This window comes from Somniosus microcephalus, chromosome 11 (assembly GCF_052327205.1).
Source record: "Somniosus microcephalus isolate GS21.2 chromosome 11, FLI_Smic_1.0, whole genome shotgun sequence".
Classification (NCBI taxonomy): Eukaryota; Metazoa; Chordata; class Chondrichthyes; order Squaliformes; family Somniosidae; genus Somniosus; species Somniosus microcephalus.
In genome coordinates this window covers 38,187,263-38,207,855 of record NC_140997.1, presented here as the reverse complement: position 1 = coordinate 38,207,855, position 20,593 = coordinate 38,187,263, and the positions used below count along the sequence as shown (strand labels likewise).

General features: G+C 49.3%; 2 protein-coding genes across 3 annotated transcripts in view; one reads left to right on the top strand and one right to left on the bottom strand.

The window, feature by feature from the left end:
• Positions 1 to 20,593, bottom strand: part of LOC147110485 (cytochrome P450 2K1-like) — a 108,228-nt gene that overhangs the window by 9,926 nt on the left and 77,709 nt on the right. The gene's annotated exons all lie outside the window — the stretch shown is intronic.
• The window catches only part of tekt4 (tektin 4), a 47,733-nt gene continuing 36,487 nt past the window's right edge, over positions 9,348 to 20,593 (top strand). The window contains exons 1-2 of the mRNA XM_086000497.1: positions 9,348 to 10,049; positions 20,425 to 20,495. Coding sequence (XP_085856623.1) covers positions 9,516 to 10,049; positions 20,425 to 20,495 — 605 coding nt within the window. The 5' untranslated portion in view covers positions 9,348 to 9,515. The remainder of the gene's footprint in view (positions 10,050 to 20,424; positions 20,496 to 20,593) is intronic.

Genomic DNA, 20,593 nt, shown 5'->3' with positions numbered 1-20,593 from the left:
TTATGATAAAAGTATTCAAATATGCCACGCCATATTAATATTTAATCTTGTAGGACAAGATTGTTATTATGCCCAGTATATATTGATAAATTGATCTATTAGACGTTAACCTAATGCAATTTCTCCTAATTTTGTTATTGCAATTAACATTTTAACGATTTACACTGTGTAACATTATGAGTTCATCATGTAAAACTAATATAATTAGTACCCCCTCCCGCACTGAACTAAAGATCCCATTAATTCTATCTTTATGTTGTTAGAAACTGACATCATATTTTAACATTATAGGATAAAAGTATATTAGTCTGAATCAGATTGCAGATGAATTAATAACCAAAAGATGAGCATCTTGTTAACAAAAGTGGTACATTTTTCTCTTATTATTTCCCGAATATCCCCAAGGTATGTATGTTAAGGTAAATGAGCATACAAGACCACAATCCACTTTACGAAATACTGAAGTATATTTCTTAATTAGTATCTAATGTATAATATGCTTATTATTTTTCATTGTTAGCCACTATCTGTGAATACCACACATTGAAAATATATTTTGGATGTATTTTGAAGAAGTATTTTAATTATATGATAATGACTAACAGATGACGAATTACTTCCCATTATGCTGACTGGCCATTTTTTTGAAAATTGCCACAGTGGAATTAAGTTAAGTTCATAAGAGATCCCAAAGCCCAAAATCCAATTTGATTTAAGAATTAGTCAAGGAATGAGTATGAACTTTCCTCTCTTTCACAAATAAAAACATAAAAATACAAACATGAAATTAACTATGGGATCACCTAGGCACAACCACCAAGGTGATGAGGTGTACTTGTCACCCCAGAATTTTTGGGTGTGAATTATGTTCCCTTCACTTACCCAAGAGATTGATTAAGAGGGGAAAAATAGAGTATGAGAGTAAACTTGCAAGGCATATAAAAGCGGATTATAAAAGCTTCTACAAGTATGTAAAAAGAAAGAGAATAGTGAAGACAAATGTAGGTCCCTTACAGTCAGAAATGGGAGAATTTATAATGGGGAACAAGGAAATGGCCGAGCAATTAAACAAATACTTTGGTTCTGTCTTCATGGATGAGGACACAAATAACTTCCCAGAAATGCTAGGGAACCAAGGGTCTAGTGAGAAGGAGGAATTAAAGGAAATTAGTATTAATAAAAAAAATAGTGCTGGAGAAATTAATGGGATTGAAAGCTGATAAATCCCCAGGGCCTGATAATCAGCATCCCAGAGTAGCAAAAGAGGGAGCCATGGAAATAGTGGATGCATTGGTTGTCATCTTCCAAAATTCTATAGATTATGGAACAGTTCCTGCAGATTGGAGGGTGGCAAATGTAACCCCACTATTTAAAAAAGGAGGGAGAGAAAACAGGGAACTACAGACCGGTTAGCCTAACATCAGTAGTAGGGAAAATGCTAGAGTCTATTATAAAGGATGTGATAACAGGACACGTAGAAAATATCAATGGGATTAGACAAAGTCAACATGGGTTTATGAAAGGGAAATCGTGTTTGACAAACCTACTGGAGTTTTTTGAGGATGACATTGGGTCGACTAGGCCTGTATTCACTAGAGTTTAGAAGAATGAGAGGGGATCTCATTGAAACGTATAAAATTCTGACAGGACTAGACAGACTGGATGCAGGGAGGATGTTTCCCTTGGCTAGGGGGGTCTAGAACGAGGGGTCACAGTCTCAGGATACAGGGCAGGACATTTAGGACTGAGATGAGGAGACATTTCTTCACTCAGAGGGTGGTGAACCTGTGGAATTCTCTACCACAGAAGGCTGTGGAGGCCAAGTCACTGAATATATTTAAGAAGGAGATAGATAGATTTCTAGACACAAAAAGCATCAAGGGGTATGGGGAGAGAGTGGGAATATGGTATTGAGATAGAGGATCAGCCATGATCATATTGAATGACGGAGCAGGCTCGAAGGGCTGAATGGCCTACTCCTGCTCCTATTTTTCTATGCTTCTATGTTTCTAGCCCACTCCAGATCCCAGAATTGCTCCTGATATCTCTCTTCTCGTCATCATTTTGTAGGTGGTTATACCTCTGTGGTGACAGAAACTCAAGCTTATCACTAAATTCTGTTCAAGAGGCCAAAGGCACAGTATCTGTTACATTTTGTAATTTTATTTCTGTACAAGAACTGAAGGTGAATTTCAACTTCTAAAAAAGATCAGTTTCCACCTATAATTCACAGCAGCTCAGTGGCTCACTGTTGAAGAAAGGTCTGTTTGGAGCTGAAATACCATGTGGGTTGACTTTGTTTTTAATTGCAGGGATGGAAGGACATGTAGAAAAGCAGTTCCAGAGACGCCCCCTATTTTCAGAGCACAAATATCCACAGTTCAGTGGTAAAGTGAAAATATCAAGAGCTTAAAGTCAGCAGGTATATAATCATTGAATCACAGAATGATACAGTACAGAAGGAGGCCATTTGGCTCATCGTGCCTGTGCCAGCACATTGGTAAAGCTACCCAACTAATCCCACTCACCTGCTCTTTCCCCATAGCCCTGTAATTTTTTTTCCTTTCAAGTACTGTATTTATCCCATTGTGGCGGAGACCACATAGGGACAGTGACACAATTCACTATGTATAGCCAATGTTGTTATCGCTCCACGTTATGTACGGAACTTGGTTGGGTTATCGGGGCAGGGTCCCTTTAAGAGTCGTCGATTGTGTGATGACGTCATAGCCCTGCGACGAGGCCGAGTCCCTCAGTCCATGCGGAGAGTTAATAAAGCTAACACGCGTTTTTCTTTGCTGCTATGAAAGGCTCGCAGTCTGTTTATTTCCAGCGACTCCTACATTGGTGACCCCATTTCTCTTTTGGACGTTTCCAAAGACTTTATCCGAGATGGCGACGAATGCCGTTTCTCTCAAATTACCGGAGTTTTGGGAACAGCAGGCTGCCGCTTGGTTCGCCCAGGCCGAGGCTCAGTTTGCACTCCGGGACATCACCGTGGACGACACGAAGTATTATTACGTCGTCTCTGCTCTCGGCAGCTCCACCGGGGCCAGAGTCGTGAGCCTGCTCGAGGACCCCCCGGAGCACCACAAATTTGCGACGCTGAGAACGCACCTCCTAGAGACTTTTGGACTAACTGAACCCGAGCGCGCATGTCAGCTTCTCTCTCTACCCGGGCTTGGTGACTCCAAGCCCTCAGAACTGGTGGACCACATGTTAACCCTCCTGGGCAAGCACAAGCCGTGCTTCCTCTTCAGAGAACTGTTCCTACAACAGCTGCCAGGGCAGGTACGGTCGGCTTTAGCCAACTCTCATATTAGTGATTTCTGCACCCTGGCCAAGGAGGCCGACAAATTTTTCTCCGCCGGGCAACAGTACTGCACGGCCATGCGGGGCCCTGCCCCCACTGCTACAGCCCAACGGCGGCAGCCCCCAAGCATGTGCTTCTACCACGCGCAGTTCGGTCCCAACGCTAAGAAGTGCCGGCCCCCGTGCAGCTTTACCACGTCGGGAAACGCGAAGGCCCACTCATTAGCTGCCATGGCTGTCGCCGTTCAGGTAGTCTGTTATTCATTACGGACACTGACTCTGGACGTCGTTTCCTCTGCGACACGGGTGCCCAGGTGAGCGTCCTGCCCGCGTCAACCGTAGACATACAGGGGGGGAACCACGGCCCCGCCCTCGAAGCCGCCAACGGCAGTTCCATCCGTACTTTCGGGAAACGGAGTGTGGCGCTGTGTTTTGGCGGGCAGCGTTTCGCTTGGGACTTTGTTACAGCGAAAGTGTCCACCCCACCTTCTCGGCGCTGACTTCCTCTGTGCCAATGGCCTTTTGGTGGACGTCAAGAACCGACATCTCGTCAACGCTGAGACTTTCAGTTCGCTCCCGTGTTCGCTCAGTGGTTCCAGCACGATGAAGTTGTCCAGCGCACTCTCGGCCTCCGACGAGTTTTCCCGCCTCCTCGCCGGGTTCCCGGACCTCACAAAGCCCACTTTCTCATCCGCCGCCACCAAGCACGGGGTAGAACACCACAGCCCGACCACCGGTCCGCTTGTCTACGCCCGCGCTCGGCGCCTCGACCCGGGGAAACTTGCCATCGCTAAAGCCGAGTTCGACACGATGGAGCGCCTCGGCATCATTCGCCGGTCAAACAGTCCGTGGGCCTCGCCCCTCCACATCGCACCGAAACCAGGCGGCGGTTGGCGCCCGTGCGGCGATTACCGGCGCCTCAACGACGCTACGACCCCCGACCGCTACCCGATTCCACACATCCAGGACTTTTCCGCCCGCCTGGCCGGGAAAGTTGTTTTCTCTAAAGTGGACCTCGTCCGGGGTTACCACCAGGTCCCCGTTCGGCCGCAGGATGTCCCGAAAACCGCAGTGATCACCCCGTTCGGGCTGTTCGAATTCCTCTGCATGCCATTCGGTCTCAAAAACGCCGCTCAGGCTTTTCAATGCCTAATGGACACCGTGTTACGGGACCTGCCATTCCTGTTCGTATACCTGGACGACATTCTCATCGCCAGTGCCTCCAGGATGGAGCATGTGTCCCACCTCCAGACTCTCTTCGAACGCCTCAGCCAGCACGGCCTAATCGTCAATCCGGCCAAGTGCCAGTTCGGGCTGTCCTCGATCGACTTTCTCGGGCACCGCATCACGAAGGATGGGGCGGTGCCACTGCCGTCGAAAGTGGAGGCCGTGAAGGATTTTCCGCGACCCCTCACCGTGAGGGCCCTGCAGGAGTTTTTGGGCATGGTGAACTTTTATCATCACTTCGTTCCCCGGGCAGCCCAGCTTATGCGACCCCTTTACGAGGCCCTCAAAGGCAAGCCTGCCAAGCTCACCGTCGACTGGTCCGAGGAGATGGCCAATTCTTTCATGGACACAAAAGGGCCCTGGCTAACGCGACCATGCTGGCGCATCCGTTGCCCAATGCGCCGATCGCTCTCACCACTGACGCTTCGGACTATGCTGTCGGCGCCGTCCACGAACAGTGGGTCAACGGCACCTGGCAGCCGCTCGCCTTCTTCAGCCGGCAGCTCTGCCTCAACGAACAGAAGTACAGCACCTTCGATCGCGAGCTTCTCGGCCTCTACCTCGCCGTCCGACACTTCCATTTCCTGCTGGAGGCTCGCCCGTTCACGGCGTTCGTGGACCACAAGCCGTTGACCTTCGCCATGGCCAAAGTTTCCGAGCCGTGGTCGGCCCGTCAGCAGCGCCAGCTTTCCTTCGTCTCCGAGTTCACGACGGACATCCAGCATGTGGCTGGGAAAGACAACCCTGTCGCCAACTGTCTCTCCCGGGCTGTCGCCAGCACCGTACACCTCGGCATCGACTACACCCGCATGGCGGCCGACCAGGCCTCTGACCCGGACGTCCAGGCCTACAGGACGGCTGTCACGGGCCTTCAGTTAGCAGGCGTCGCGTTTGACGATGCCGGCACCACGCTCCTGTGCTTCGTCTCTGCTAGGCAGCCATGCCCTGTCGTGCCCGACGGGTGGAGACGGCAGGTTTTCGATGCCGTCCATAGCCTTTCCCACTCGGGCAGGAAGCCGTCACAGAAGCTGGTGGCAGCTAAGTTCATCTGGCACGGGTTCAAGAAGGACGTTCGCGATTGGGCCAATACCTGCGTGGTATGCCAGTGCTCAAAAGTGCATCGCCCTACTAAGGTCCCGTTGGTGCCTTTCGCGGTGCCCGAGAGGCGGTTCGACCATGTTAACGTGGACCTGGTGGGGCCCCTGCCGCCCTCCCGTGGGTTCACCCACCTCCTCACGATGGTCGACAGAACCACCCGATGGCCGGAAGCCGTCCCGCTGTCGTCAACAACGTCCGCCGATGTGGCTCGGGCGTTCATCAGCACTTGGGTCACCCGGTTCAGCGCCCCATCTGACGTCTCCTCCGACCGGGGGCCCCAGTTCACGTCAGAGCTCTGGAACGCTGTCGCCCGAGGCCTTGGGTTGAGACTCCACCACACCACCGCATATCACCCTCAGGCTAATGGGCTGTGCGAACGGTTTCATTGCTCCATGAAGGCTGCGCTCCGGGCCAGCCTCCGGGACGACAGTTGGATCGACAGACTCCAGTGGGTCATGCTGGGACTCAGGACCGCCCCCAAGGAGGACCTCCAGTCCTCGTCCGCCGAGCTCATTTACGGGTAGCCGCTGCGGGTTTCCGGGGATTTCGTCCCCAATGCCACGGACCCTTGGTCCGCAGCCCATCAGCGGTCCTCCCTCCTGGACAACGCCAAGGTTTTCGCGCCGGTGCCCACATCGCAGCACGGTCTCCCTCAGTCCCACGTTCCGCCCAACCTTCGTGCGGCGGAGTACGTTTTTGTCCGCCACGACGTCCACCGGGGACCTCTTCACCCATCCTACGACGGACCATTCCGCGTCCTGGAAGCCGGGGACAAGGCCTTCGCGGTGGATGTCGGCGGTAAGCCGGACTACATTTCCATGGACCGTCTTAAGCCGGCCCACCTGGATCTGGACCGACCCGTTGGGTTGGCTCAGCCCCCGTGGCGGGGCCGACCTCTGGCTTCTGCACCCTCCGTCCACCACCGAGCGCCCGGGGACCCACCTGCGACCCCCCCAGTCCCCGCCCCGGACTTAAGGAGCCGTTTCGGCCGTGTGATCCGGGCCCCTCAACGACTGACATTGCCAGCTCTAGTGAATTCTGGGGGACATATGTGGCGGAAACCACATAGGGACAGTAACACAGTTCACTATGTATAGCCAATGTTGTTATCGCTCCACATTATGTACGGAACTTGGTTGGGTTATCGGGGCAGGGTCCCTTTAAGAGTCATCGATTGTGTGATGACGTCATAGCCCTGCGACGAGGCCGAGTCCCTCAGTCCATGCGAAGAGTTAATAAAGCTAACACGCATTTTTCTTTGCTGCTATGAAAGTCTCGCAGTCTGTTTATTTCCAGCGACTCCTACACAATTCTCTTTTGAATGTTACTATTGAATCTATTTCCACCACCCTTTCAGGCAGTGCAATCGAGGTCACAACTCACTCTGTAAAGAGGTTTCCTCATGGTGCCTTTGGTTCCTTTGCCAATAACCTTACATCTGTGTCCTCTGGTTACCAACTCTTCTGCCACTGGAAACAGTTTCTCCTTATTTACTCTATCAAAACCATTCATGATTTTGAACACCGCTATCAAATCTCCTCTTAACCTTCTCTGCTCTAAGGCGACCAACCCCAGCTTCTCCAGCCTCTCCACATAACTGGTGTCCCTCATCCCTGGTACCATTCTAATAAATCTCTTCTGCAACCTTTAAGGCCCCATGAATTACCTGAGTAAGAAACCTGTCCAGTTCACTCTTCTTCCTATGCACACAGCAGTTCCAATGCTGTATGAAGAAGACAGGACCATTGGCGGCCATTCCTTAAGCTTTCTAGGCCCTAAGCTCTGGAATTCCCTCCCCAATCCTCTGCCTCTCCACCTCTCCCTCCTCCGTGCTGAGGCAACATTTCTGGTGAGGCCCAGCCCAAAAATGTTTGACCAAGAGAGTTTTGTTCAACTTTATGATCAAGAAGGACAATTAACTTGAGGTAGGCTTGAGAAAAAACATGTGGGTGAAACATAGGGTTGCCAACTCTTGTTGGACGTGTTTCTCGAGGTTTCATCGCATGACCCCCTGCCTTTAACCCCCTTCCCTTCCACACTCCAGCCATTGGTTGCCCGACACGCCCATCTTTGCAGCCTTTCCAGGCCAATTGGAAAGCAAACAGGCTCATAATTACCCGATTGGGTAATCCCATCTCCAATATTATTATTAGAACTAATAAATGTTCAAAGAAAATGAAAAATTCACACACTTTCTTTTAACATCCCTTGATTTTTCATCTGGGTTGCCAGTAACAGTGTCCTGAAGATTAATCTTTAATTAATCTTTAATTTAACTTAACTGGACCAGTCACATAAATACTGTGGGTCAGAGGCTGGGTATTCTGTGGTGAGTGTTTCACCTTAAGACTCCCCAAAGCCTTTCCACCATCTACAAGGCACAAGTAAGGAGTGTGATGGAATACTCTTCACTTGCCTGGATGAGTGCAGCTCCAACAACACTCAAGAAGCTCGAAACCATCCAGGACAAAGCAACCTGCTTGACTGGCACCTTAATTGGAATCTTAAACATTCACTCCCTCCACCAGCGGCATACCACGGCTGCAGTGATCAAAATCTACAAGATGCACTTCAGCTACTCGCCAAGGCTTCTTCGGCAGCACCTCCCAAACCCGTGACCTCTTCCACCTAGAAGGACAAGGGCAGTAGGCACATGGGAACACCGCCACCTCCAAGTTCCCCTCCAAGTTACACACCATCCTGACTTGGAAGTGTATCACCGTTCCTTCATCGTCGCTGGGTCAAAATCCTGGAACTCCCTCCCTAACAGCGTCGTGGGAGTACCTTCACCACACGGACTGCAGCAGTTCAAGAAGGCCTTGCCAGCGACGCCCGCATCCCATGAATGAATTTTAAAAAAATTCCTGGAGACTCCAGGGCAATCCTGGAGACTTGCAATTCTACCCTACCATCATTCTGTTGGGGGTATACACTACATATACCACAATTTATCAGTGCATCAGCCTTTCTGCATTTCAATTCCCACTGCAAATGAACTAAAAAGAAAAAAGACTTGCGTTTCTACAACGCCTTTCATGACCACCAGACATCCCAAAGCGCTTTACAGCCAATGAAGTATTTTTTGGAGTGTAGTCACTGTTGTAATGTAGGGAAACACAGCAGCCAATTTGCGCACAGCAAGCTCCCACAAACAGCAATGTGGTAATGACCAGCTAACCTGTTTTAGATTTAGATAAGGGATAAATATTGGCCAGGACACCAGGGATAACTCCGCTGCTCTTCTACAAAATAGTTACATGAGGATCTTTTATGTCCACCGGAGAGGACATACAGGGCCTCAGTTTAACGTCTCACCTGAAAGGCAGCTCCCTCACAACTGCATTAAAGCGACAGATCTGGATTTTTGTGCTCAAGTTTCTGGAGTGGGACCTGAATCCACAACCTTCTGACTCAGAGGTGAGGGTGGGACCAACAGCTAGAATAACGAGGTAAGGAAGGTTGGGGAGCACTGGTTGAAGAAAATGAACGCTGATTAAAAACCGTAACGACAAGATATTTATTTTACCAGTCTCCGGACAAAAATACTATGTCGTGTTTGACCAGGACGTGGTGGGCAGGGGAACAACCACTTGCTCAACAGTCCATCGAGTCTACAGAGGATCACGCTTTGTGACAACGCGTTCTTGCCATAGTAACGACCCCGGGTAACCGAGCAACGCGACGCTCACAACAAACTCAAGTGACAAAAGTTAAGGAAACAATCAGCTTGCTGAAGGACTTGGACACATCCAAGGGGTGGAATCAAGTGCGCTGGTCGAGGCAAGGGTTCAAACCCAGCTCAATACACTTAAGTATTTATAGATCTTTTCTTTTAAAAAAAGAATAAAAAGTTTAGAGGGAACGAGAAACAAGGAGCCATGTCTGCTACAGAAGTTCTAGTGACTCACCCGCAAGTTGCGCGATGCATTCCCGAAGAGGAACTGCCCTGCAAACCTTACTGTATAATCAAGAATACGGGACTTCATACGTCCTCGGGCTTGGCCACTGCAGGATTTAGGACGGCCAAGTACATCCCTGAGGAATGGCAACAGAACAATTATTCCAAGTATTACCAGTCCTTCGCCGACCGGGACACGGCGGAAAACCTGCGGGACGAATCCAAGACCTTGATTTCAGAAAGAGAGAGGCTGACTCAGGACACCCAAGCCACCTCCACCAAGAAACTGGGCGAGAGGCTGCAGGACATCTTTTTCTGGAAATCGGAACTGAAAAGGGAAATCGAGGACATGCTGGCAGAGACGGAACTTCTGCTCCAGCAGAAGAGGCGCCTGGAGATTGCCTTGGACGCTACCGAGATCGCTCTTCTCATCTCCACCGACAACTTGCAGAACAGGGAAAGGCGTCAAGGTCCGGATCTGGTCAAAGACAGGGTGGAAGAGGAGCTGCTCAGGGTGAGTGGCAAATGCAATGTTCTTCCCAACTGTTGCTTAAACTGTTGCAGTTAATTGCATTCCTGCAAAGTGGCTTCCACTCTTTTAACACAGACCCATCTTCCCACAATTAGAAGCTAGGATCTCTGGAGGAGCAGAGAGATTTAAGGGGGCCCATGTACAGAAATGTGCAACACCTAGTGGACAGGTACAAATAAGGCTAATGGATTGTTGGCCTTTATCTCAAGGGGGGGGGGGGGTGGCTGTGATACAAAGGGATGGAAGTTGAGTAAAGCTCTCTTTAGACCACATCTGGAGTACTGCATTCAGTTCTGTGCACCCACCTCAGGAAGGATATATTGGCCTTGGAGGGGGTGCACTGGAGAATGATACCGGGGCTTAAAGGGCTAAATTAAGAGGATAGGTTGCATAGACTAGGCTTGTATTCCCCTGAGTATGGAAGATTAAGGGGTGATCCAATTGAGGTGAATAAAGAATGTAGATAGAGAGAAACTATTTCCTCTGGTGGGAGAGTCCAGAACAAAGGGGCATAACTTTAAAATTAGAGCTAGGCCGTTCAGGGGTGATGTCAGGAAACATTTCTTCAGGTTATTTGAAATCTGGAACTCTCTCCCCCAAAAAGACTGGGGGGTCAATTGAAAATTTCACAACTGAGATTGATAGGTTTTTGTTAGGTAAAGGTATTAAGGGTTACAGAACCAAGGCGGTTAAATGGAGTTGAGGTACAGATCAGCCACGATCTCATTGAATGGCCTACTCCTGTTCCTATGTTCCATATCTGACTCCAGGACACACAGCTGGGGAAGCCATCTGGTACCAGTGCAGTGTCAAGCTGGGTTTAAAAAATGCCCAGGGGCTAGTTAGCCCTCCAAAGCATTTTTGAAACTTCATCAGATTTCGAAAAAGTGGAAGCTCTCTCCCAGTTTATTAGCTGGGTTGAGGAGCTCTGTATGTGGATGTGAGCGTGCATGCTCCTGGTGGGCAGAATGCAGTTATCAGCCCATAGCAGAGCTAAGGTGATGCTAGCTGTGGTTCATACTTTGCAGCAACTGGTTTCAGACCAGCAATGCATTGTAACAGCAACAACAGCAGCTTGCATTTATATAGCACCTTTAACATAGTAAAATGTCCCAAGATGCTTCACAGGAGCGATTATCAGACATAATTTGACACCGAGCCACATAAGGAGATATTAGGATAGATGACCAAAAGCGTGGTCAAAGAGGTAGGTTTAGGGAGGGAATTCCAGAGCTTAGGGCCTTGGCAGCTGATGGCACGGCCACCAATGGTGGAGCGATTAAAATTGGAGATGGGCAAGAGGCCAGAATTGGAGGAGCCCAGAGATCTCGGAGGGCTGGAGGAGGTTACAGAGATAGGGAGGGGCGAGGCCATGGAGGGATTTGAAAACAAAGATGCGCTTTTTAAATACAGTGCAGTTATATTGTCGAAGTTTGGTGTCACTTGATCACTACCTCCTGATTCACTTTGTTTATATTTCTTTCAGTCTTAGTGGTGTTCTACGCTATGGATCCTGAGTCTTCAACTAGGTTTCTCAAATTAAAAATAAGCGACGCTGACAGCATTTTTGGAGTGGTTCGAGTGGGCAGTGCAGAGTTAAGCCGCCCAGACCCAGTTCTCTCTAGTTAGGCATGTGCAGAGCCTCCTCTGATTACAGTGCTAGAGGTTTAAACGGCAGTGACTATTCTGCTATCACCAGTAGACCTACATTCAGGGCTATGCTTGACTCTTTGCACATGCACACTGCTGACACCGAGCCAGTGGAATAGCTTTAAATCGACCTGTTCGCGACAATAATCTTAGGATGAGTACACGTTTCAGCATACTTGAGCATATATTTAAAATGCTGCTTCCATATTTTTATTCCCTCACGTCAAGATGTGCCCCAGGGCCTTCGATCTGCTATAAATTTATTATGAAATAATCAATGACGCGCACTCGGCTAATATTGTTAATGCCAAGAGGATCATTTTGGGAATATTTTTGCTGCTAACAGTGAGCACCAACAAAACAAATTGCACTGCCTCCAGATTTGCTGATTGCAAAGTAGCCAGCATTGCAACCCAATTGTAATATTATTGATTCAGTATCGGTGGGTCTTAGAATCATAGAATTTCATAGTGCAGAAGGAGGCCATTTGGCCCATCGTGCCCGTGACAGCTCTCTGAGAGCTCCATTAGTGATTAGATTCATTTATTCTCTCTGAATTTGTGCATGTAATTTTCTTGTTTCAGTGTTACCTCAGGCTGACACAGACTTTAACCAAACATGTTAGCTGTGCCCTGGACCAGTTTAAATTCTGTATTCTAATGCCAGCCATCCTCCTCATAAATCAACATGGAGCAAAATGATGTGGAGTTAAGAATGTCTGACACACAGAATGGGGGGAGGGGAGGGTGGCAGACACCCAAGTACAATAAATACATTTAACACGTGATTCATAGGTTCATTCTACTTTGATTGATCATAGTATCATTGTATAATTGCTTTAGTGAGCCTTTCAGAGTGCTCACTGCTATATTATTATCTATACTTGTCATGGTGTAAGTGATGGATAACAGGTCAAACATGTTACCTACTAGTAACCTTTTTGCATGAGCAATAGCAATCTTCTACAGTCACCTTGTGTAAATTTAGGTGGAAAGGAAGAAACTTTCTCAATGTAATTGATTTCCAACTCAAGGTTCATATACGTATGACAGAGGATATCTACCAATTGTCATCCTTAAATGTTAATGATGTCAAGAGAACTATCACTTATTGATATAAATAGTCAGGCAGGAAGACTGAATTAGTTTCTGCTTCTCTGTAACTTATGTACCAATGTAAAAATGTAAATGAAGGTTTTAATGGTTATGCTGCCCATCTTACTCCTTGTCCAGCAACACCTTGATTTTAAAATTCTTATCCTCATTTTCAAATCCCTCCATAGCCTCGCCCCTCCCTATCTCTGTAACCTTCTCTAGCCCAACAAACCTCCGAGATCTCTGCGCTCCTCCAATTTTGGTCTCTTGCGCATCCCTGATTTTCATTGCTTCATCATTGGTGGCCGTGCCTTCAGCTGCCTAGGCCCTAAGCTCTGGAATTCCCTCCCTCAACCTCTCCACCTCTCTCTCTCCTCCCTTAAGACGCTCCTTAAAAACTACGTCTTTGACCAAGCTTTTGGTCACCAGCCCTAATATTTCCTTATATGGTTCGGTGTCACATTTTTGTTGATCACGCTCCTGTAAAACGGCGTAGGACGTTTTACTATGTTAAAGGCGCTATATCAATGCAAGGTGTTGCTTTTGTTGTTGCTGAATCAAATGATTTTGAATTGCTGCATGCAAAAGATTCAAAGGATTATTATGCATGGATGTAAGTAAGTGATAAATCTCAAATTGTCACACAGACCTTTTATGCCAAGATATCAATACAGAAAACTGCCTTGATCAATTCATTCTTTATTTTTAAGTTAAAAGAAAGAACTTGCATTTATATCACATGTTCAGGGTGCCCCAAAGTGCTCTACATCAAGTAACTGTTGTTATGTAGGTCAGCAAGCAAATTATTTACGTATTTTAAAATTGGGCTGGAAAAAAGTCAATGCATCTATAGGTTAAATAAAGACAGAAATTGTAAATACTAGAACTGGTCAGTTTAAACTCTATAGCATTCATATGTATTAAACACTTATAATTTCCATATAATTCTGATTTGCAAACCTGAAAAAAGGTCTTTGCTACCCCGTCCTGTGAATCATTTAATATTCTGCAACGGTTGTATTTGTTGCTTAGCATTCCATCTGTGGAATTTCAGTGCTGTTTTGAACTATCATTATCACCATTTTCATTATACAGAGACTACTCCATATATTACAGATGACAGAAAAGGGAGCATGTGTGTGTGTAATTTAATACTGTGTTTATCTGACACTCATAAACCACTCAGACTGCTTTTATTGACTCTGAATCCCTGGAGTAAATCATAGCCTTATTACTCATTCCCAACTATCCATAATTCTACACAACTTCAATTGTGTTCATGAATCCATTGACAACTTTTCTGTCCACAGTGCAATATTCTACAGTGACTGGGTACTCGTTTAGATGCACACGATAAACAAATAAACTGTAACTTGACAAAAAACATTAAAGTAAACTTAACAACTTAAATTAAATTTTGGTTGCCGGGGGTGATGATGCACTCCAGCCCCTGTGGTGCCCACCGGTTGCGGAAGGCCTCGAGCGTGCCGGCGGACACTGCGTGCTCCATCTCCAGGGCCACCTGGGCGTGAACGTGACCATGGAAGAGAGGCAGGCAGTCGGGCCGAACGACCCCCTCGACAGCCCAACAGTGACTGTGTAATGCCAGATAGGAGATTCCCATTTTACTGAGCCCAGAACAGGTAGAACCAGTGGAATTTCTTGCCATAAGTTGATAGAAATGCCCAATCACCTCCATTAGTTTCGTATTCTTTCTTTGAGTGTTCGTCACTCTGAAAATATAGTATTGTAGGAACGGAGGTTCCTATCAAAAAGACTGAGTTCGACTCAGGCAATTAAAATAATGAACTTTAATGAGACGAAATGAGTTTAAACTGGAAACTGCTAGAACACATCAATAACAGGTCTACTGTCCCTGAGGGCTCCACGAGGACTGATCCTCTGGTCAGAAGACTGATGTCATGATGTCATCACGTTCTTCCCGCCATTGGGGCATCACGTGACTAACGGCATGATGTCATCACGTTGAAACCGCGCTGTAAAGGTAACTAGACATTGTACAGTCAAACAGTGTAATTAAAGGTACAGGCACAGACAGTAACTACATTGCAGTTAAGGAATTATGTACAACCGCTCTGAGTCCTTTGGTGGCTCTGCCACATGCGCCCCCCCAGAATTGTCTTTAACAGAAAAGATGAGGCGAGGAGGAGGCCTGATGAGCCTGTCCGATCGACTGCGATACCCTGGTAGAGGAAGTTGATGACCGGTGGTCGAGTTGGCAGTCAGTTGTGGCTGAGCAGGCGCGGCGAGCGCGGTCGAGTTGGCAGGCGGCTTTGGTTGATCTGGGGCGGCGGCAGCGGGTGGTCGGCCACGTTTGGGTGGTTGAGCGACTACGACAGGTTTGTCCAGGTCCAGGTGAGCTGGCTTCAAGCGGTCCACCGAGATGTGATCCGGCTTCCCTCCGACGGCGACCGAAAAGGATTTGTCTCCTGGTTCGATGACGCGGAAAGAACCAGTGTCAGGGGGCTTGAGCCGATCCCGGTGAGCGTCGTGGCGGATGAAGACATTCTCCGCATTTTTCAGTCCCGGTGGCACGTAGGAGTTCTGCAAACCGTGATTGGACGTAGGTATTGGAGCGAAGCATCTGGCCGCTTCTTGGTGGCGAACGAGTTACCGGGAGGCGGACCATGGCTTTGTGGGAGAAGGGAGGAAATCTCCTGGTACACGGAGCGGCTGGCCATAGACGAGTTCAGCTGAAGACGATTGTAGGTCATCTTTGGGTGCCGTACGAAGACCCAACAGGACCCATGGGAGTCTGTCCACCCATCCTGCGCCTTGAAGACTGGCCCAAAGAGAGGCTTTAAGCGACCGGTGGAATCGCTCGCAAAGGCTGTTTGCCTGTGGATGATAGGTGGTGGTGCGACGAAGTTTGGTACCGAGCCCCTGAGCCACAGCGTTCCAAAGATCCGAGGAAAATTGTGGCCCGCGGTCAGAAGAGATGTCCGCCGGTACCCCGAAACGGGCAACCCAACAGGAGATGAAAGCTCTAGCGACGTCTGCCGAAGTGGTGGAAACCAAAGGAATTGCCTCTGGCCACCTAGTGGTGCGGTCCACTATGGTGAGGAAATGAGTATAACCCTGAGAAGGCGGAAGCGGCCCCACGAGGTCCACATGCACGTGGTCGAAACAACGCTCTGGAACAGTGAACGCAGCCACTGGAGCCTTGACATGACGCTGGACTTTGGCCTTCTGGCATACGACGCAGGTATTAGCCCAGTCACGGACATCGATGTGCATACCTTTCCAGACGAACTTGGCTGACATAAGCCGTTGCGAAGCCTTCATCCCCAGGTGCGACAACCCGTGTATGGCATCAAAAACCTTCCGGCGCCATGCGACTGGCATGATAGGTCGTGGAACTCCCATGGAAACGTCGCAAAGGAGCGTGGCACCTGTGGCCTGGAAGATGACGTTGGTCGCTTGGAAGCTAGAGGGAACGGTTCTATATGATTGGACCTCCGAGTCCGAGGCCTGATCTGCAGCCACGAGGGCGTAGTCGATTCCCAGGTGCACCGCGTGGACCATCGCACGGGAGAGGCAATCTGCCACCAGGTTGTCCTTACCAGACACATGTTGAATGTCCGTGGTAAATTCGGAAATGAGTGTCAAGTGACGTTGTTGACGAGCGGACCACGGTTCGGCGGTCTTGGCCATGGCGAACGTAAGGGGTTTGTGGTCGACAAAAGCCGTGAAGGGATGCCCCTCCAATAAAAACCGGAAATGGCGAATGGCGAGGAAAAGGGCCAGTAGCTCCCTATCGAAGGTGCTGTACTTTTTTTCATTCTTTCGTAGTTGACGGCTGAAAAACGCCAGCGGTTGCCACGTGCCATTGACCCACTGTTCTTGCACTGCACCGATGGCGTAGTCTGACGCGTCGGTGGTAAGGGCGATAGTAGCACCTGGAAGTGGGTGCGCCAGCATGGTTGCGTTGGCCAAAGCGTTCTTGGTGTCGCTGAACGCCTGGACCATCTCAGCTGTCCAGCTGATTGGATCTTTACCGGACTTGCCCTTGAGGGCCCCGAACAAAGGTTGCATGAGTTGAGCTGCCTTGGGGACGAAACGGTGGTAGAAGTTGACCATCCCCAGGAACTCCTGCAAGGCCCTGACTGTCGATGGCCGCAGGAAAGAAATAACCGCCTCAACCTTCGTCGACAAAGGGACGGCGCCGTCCGATGTTATGCGATGTCCCAGGAAGTCGATTTGTTGCAAGCCGAACTGGCACTTGGCCGGGTTGATGATTAAACCGTGTTGGCTGAGACGCGTAAAGAGGGAACGCAAATGGGAGATGTGCTCCTCCTTGCTGGCACTGGCGATGAGTATGTTGTCAAGGTAGACGAAAATGAAACGCAGGTCTCGAAGAACGGAATCCATTAAACGCTGGAACGCCTGTGCTGCATTCTTTAAGCCAAATGACATCCGCAGGAACTCAAAGAGGCCAAAAGGGGTGATGACTGCGGTTTTCGGGACGTCTTGTGGGTGCACTGGAACCTGGTGATATCCACGGACGAGGTCGACTTTAGAGAAGATAGAATTTCCCGCCAAGTGGGCCGAGAAATCCTGGATATGCGGGATCGGGTACCGATCCGGAGTGGTGGCGTCGTTGCGGCGTCGGTAGTCACCGCATGGCCGCCAGCCGCCGCCTGTTTTCGGCACAATGTGGAGAGGCGAGGACCAGGGACTCTTGGATCGCCGAATGATCCCGAGCCGCTCCATCGTGTCGAACTCCGCCTTCGCAGCTGCGAGCTTGCCGGGTTCGAGCCTTCTAGCCCGCGCATAAACCGGGGAGCCAGTAGTGGTGATTTGATGTTCAACACCATGTTTCGTCGCCGAAGAGGAGAAGGTGGGCCTTGTCAGCTCCGGAAACTCCCCGAGGAGCCGCTTGAAATCATCTGGAGGAGGGAAAGCACAGGCAATGGAGCACACCACGGAGGTACCGTGGAAGCACGGAATCGAGTGGAAGGTGGCCGCGTTGATCAGCCGGCGCTGCCGGACATCGACTAGTAGGCTGTTCGCACACAGAAAATCCGCTCCTAGGATAGCCTGTGAGACTGTGGCCATGATGAGTTCCCAAAAGAAGGGCTGACCGCCGAAACAGACTTCGACCCGCCACTTTCGGAACGTTCGAATAGCTGCGCCATTAGCCGCTACGAGGGAAAAACCGAGGTTCCCAGTCTGCATGTCGAGCTTTGACGCAGGTAGAATGCTACACTGCGCCCCGGTGTCACAAAGAAAACGGCGGCCCGAGAGGGAATCGGTGATATAGAGGAGTTTCCCCATAGAACCGACGGCCATCGCCACCACGGAACGCCCATTAGACTTGGTCGTCCGTCGCCAGGGATGCCGCCTGCGCTTTCTTGTTTTTTTTGGGGGCGAAAAACTGCAGGGGGAGCGGCAGCATCGTGCTTTCGCGCCAAAACGGGTGTGGTAGGAGCACCAGCCTGCTGTAGGAGAAGCCGGAACCGCGTCTGTGGGGGGTGGGCACCTCATGGCCGCGCAGCACTGCTGGGTAACCGTGAAAATCTTATCAGCTTCGGCCGCAAGCTTGGCGCAGTCTGTAATGTCGGATCTGGCTAGGGCAGCCTGAACCTGTTCAGGCAGTTGATAGAGGAAAAGCTCCCGGAAGAGGAAACATTCCGGTTCAGCACCCAAGAGCGTGAGCATTTGGCTCATGAGCTCGGACGGTTTGGAGTCCCTGAGGCTGGGCAGCGTGATGAGCCGGCGAGCACGCTCCGACTTTGATAGCCCGAAAACCTGATGCAACCGCGCCTTAATTGCATCATACTTGCTGTCAGTAGGAGGACTACCGAGGAGGCTGATGATCCGTGATGCAGTTGCGCTGTCGAGGGCGGAGACCACGTAATAATAACGGGTCTGATCCACGATGATGTTCCGAATGGCGAACTGGGCTTCAGCCTGGATGAACCAGGCGTCTGGTTGTTGCTCCCAGAACTGTGGCAGTTTCAGCGTGACGGCGTTCGTGTCCATGTCGAATCTTCCACGAAAATCGTTTGTTGAAGTCGGGGTCACCAATGTAGGAACGGAGGTTCCTATCAAAAAGACTGAGTTCGACTCAGGCAATTAAAATAGTGAACTTTCATGAAATGAAACGAGTTTAAACTGGAAACTGCTAGAACACATCAATAACAGGTCTACTCTCCTTGAGGGCTCCACGAGGACTGGTCCTCTGGTCAGAAGACTGACTTCATGTTCCCGCCATCGGGGCATCACGTGACTAACGGCATGACGTCATCACATTGAAACCGCGCTGTAAAGGTAACTAGACATTGTACAGTCAAACAGTGTAATTAAAGGTACAGACACAGACAGTAACTACATTGCTGGTAAAGGAATTATGTACAACCGCTCTGAGTCCTTTGGTGGCTCCGCCACAGTATCACTGTCATAGGGCTATTAAGATTCAATTTAAAGAAATACCTGTCCCAATAGATTAAATGGTCACCATTGACCAGAAACTTAACTGGACCAGCTACATAAATACTGTGGCAACAAGAACAGGTCAGAGGCTAGGTATTCTGCGGCGAGTGTCTCACCTCCTGACTCCCCAAAGCCTTTCCACCATCTACAAGGCACAAGTAAGGAGTGTGATGGAATATTCTCCACTTACCTGGATGAGTGCAGCTGCAACAACACTCAAGAAGCTCGACACCATTCAGGACAAAGCAGCCCAATTGATTGGCACCCCATCCACCACCTTAAACATTCACTCCCTCCACCACCGGCGTACCGTGGCTGCAGTGTGTACCCTCTACAAGATGCACTACAGCAACACGCCAAGGCTTCTTCGGCAGCACCTCCCAAACCCGCAACCTCTTCCACCTAGAAGGACAAGGGCAGCAGGTGCATGGGAACACCACCACCTCCAAGTTCCCCTCCAAGTCACACACCACCCTGGCTTAGAATTATATCGCCGATCCTTCATCGTCGCTGGGTCAAAATCCTGGGACTCCCTACCTAGCAGCACTGTGGGAGTACCTTCACCACATGGACTGCAGCGGTTCAAGAAGGCAGCTCACCACCACCATTTCAAGGGCAGCTAGGGATGGGCAATAAATGCTGGCCTTGCCAGCGACGCCCAGATCCCATGAATGAATAAAAAAAAAATGAACAATAGCCGGCATGCATCAGCGTTTGTTTCATCAATGGCGAATATCTCAACAATGAGAAGGAGAGCTGTGGTATGGGGCAAGTTAGAAGTGAAGCAGGGTCAGTTACCCGTATGCTCGGTGGATTAAATGCACCACTTTGCAGGGTATTGAGCTATACCGACGGTGAAGATTAAGGTACCGGTAGGTTGCTGGCATCCATGGTGCTGCATTCGGCAGGATTCAGTGCCTTTAGGAGAGGAGGGAAGGAATGAGAAATGAGGCAAACAAGAAACCAGATTTCCTAGAATGCAGTGTGTGTGTTGCTGCATTGCCGGTGTCAATGAACTCTTGTGAATGTTGTATATTACTTGCTTGCACCTGGACTGCTCACTAGTTCACACTTGGGAGCACCAACCAGTGAAAACTCCATCAGTAATGCACCATTTCTGAAGCGACATCCTATAAAGTTATTTCTTTTTAACACAGGAAGTTGATCTGATTCGAAATGTACAAGGAGTTTTGAAGCGAACTTTGGATCAAGTCATTACTCAGATAAGGTAAGTTCATTGTTGTCAGGGACAAGATGTCATTAGATTCATTACTTATTCATTGTCCTTCCAGTGCACTCTATGTTATGTCTTTAATTTCAAGTTAT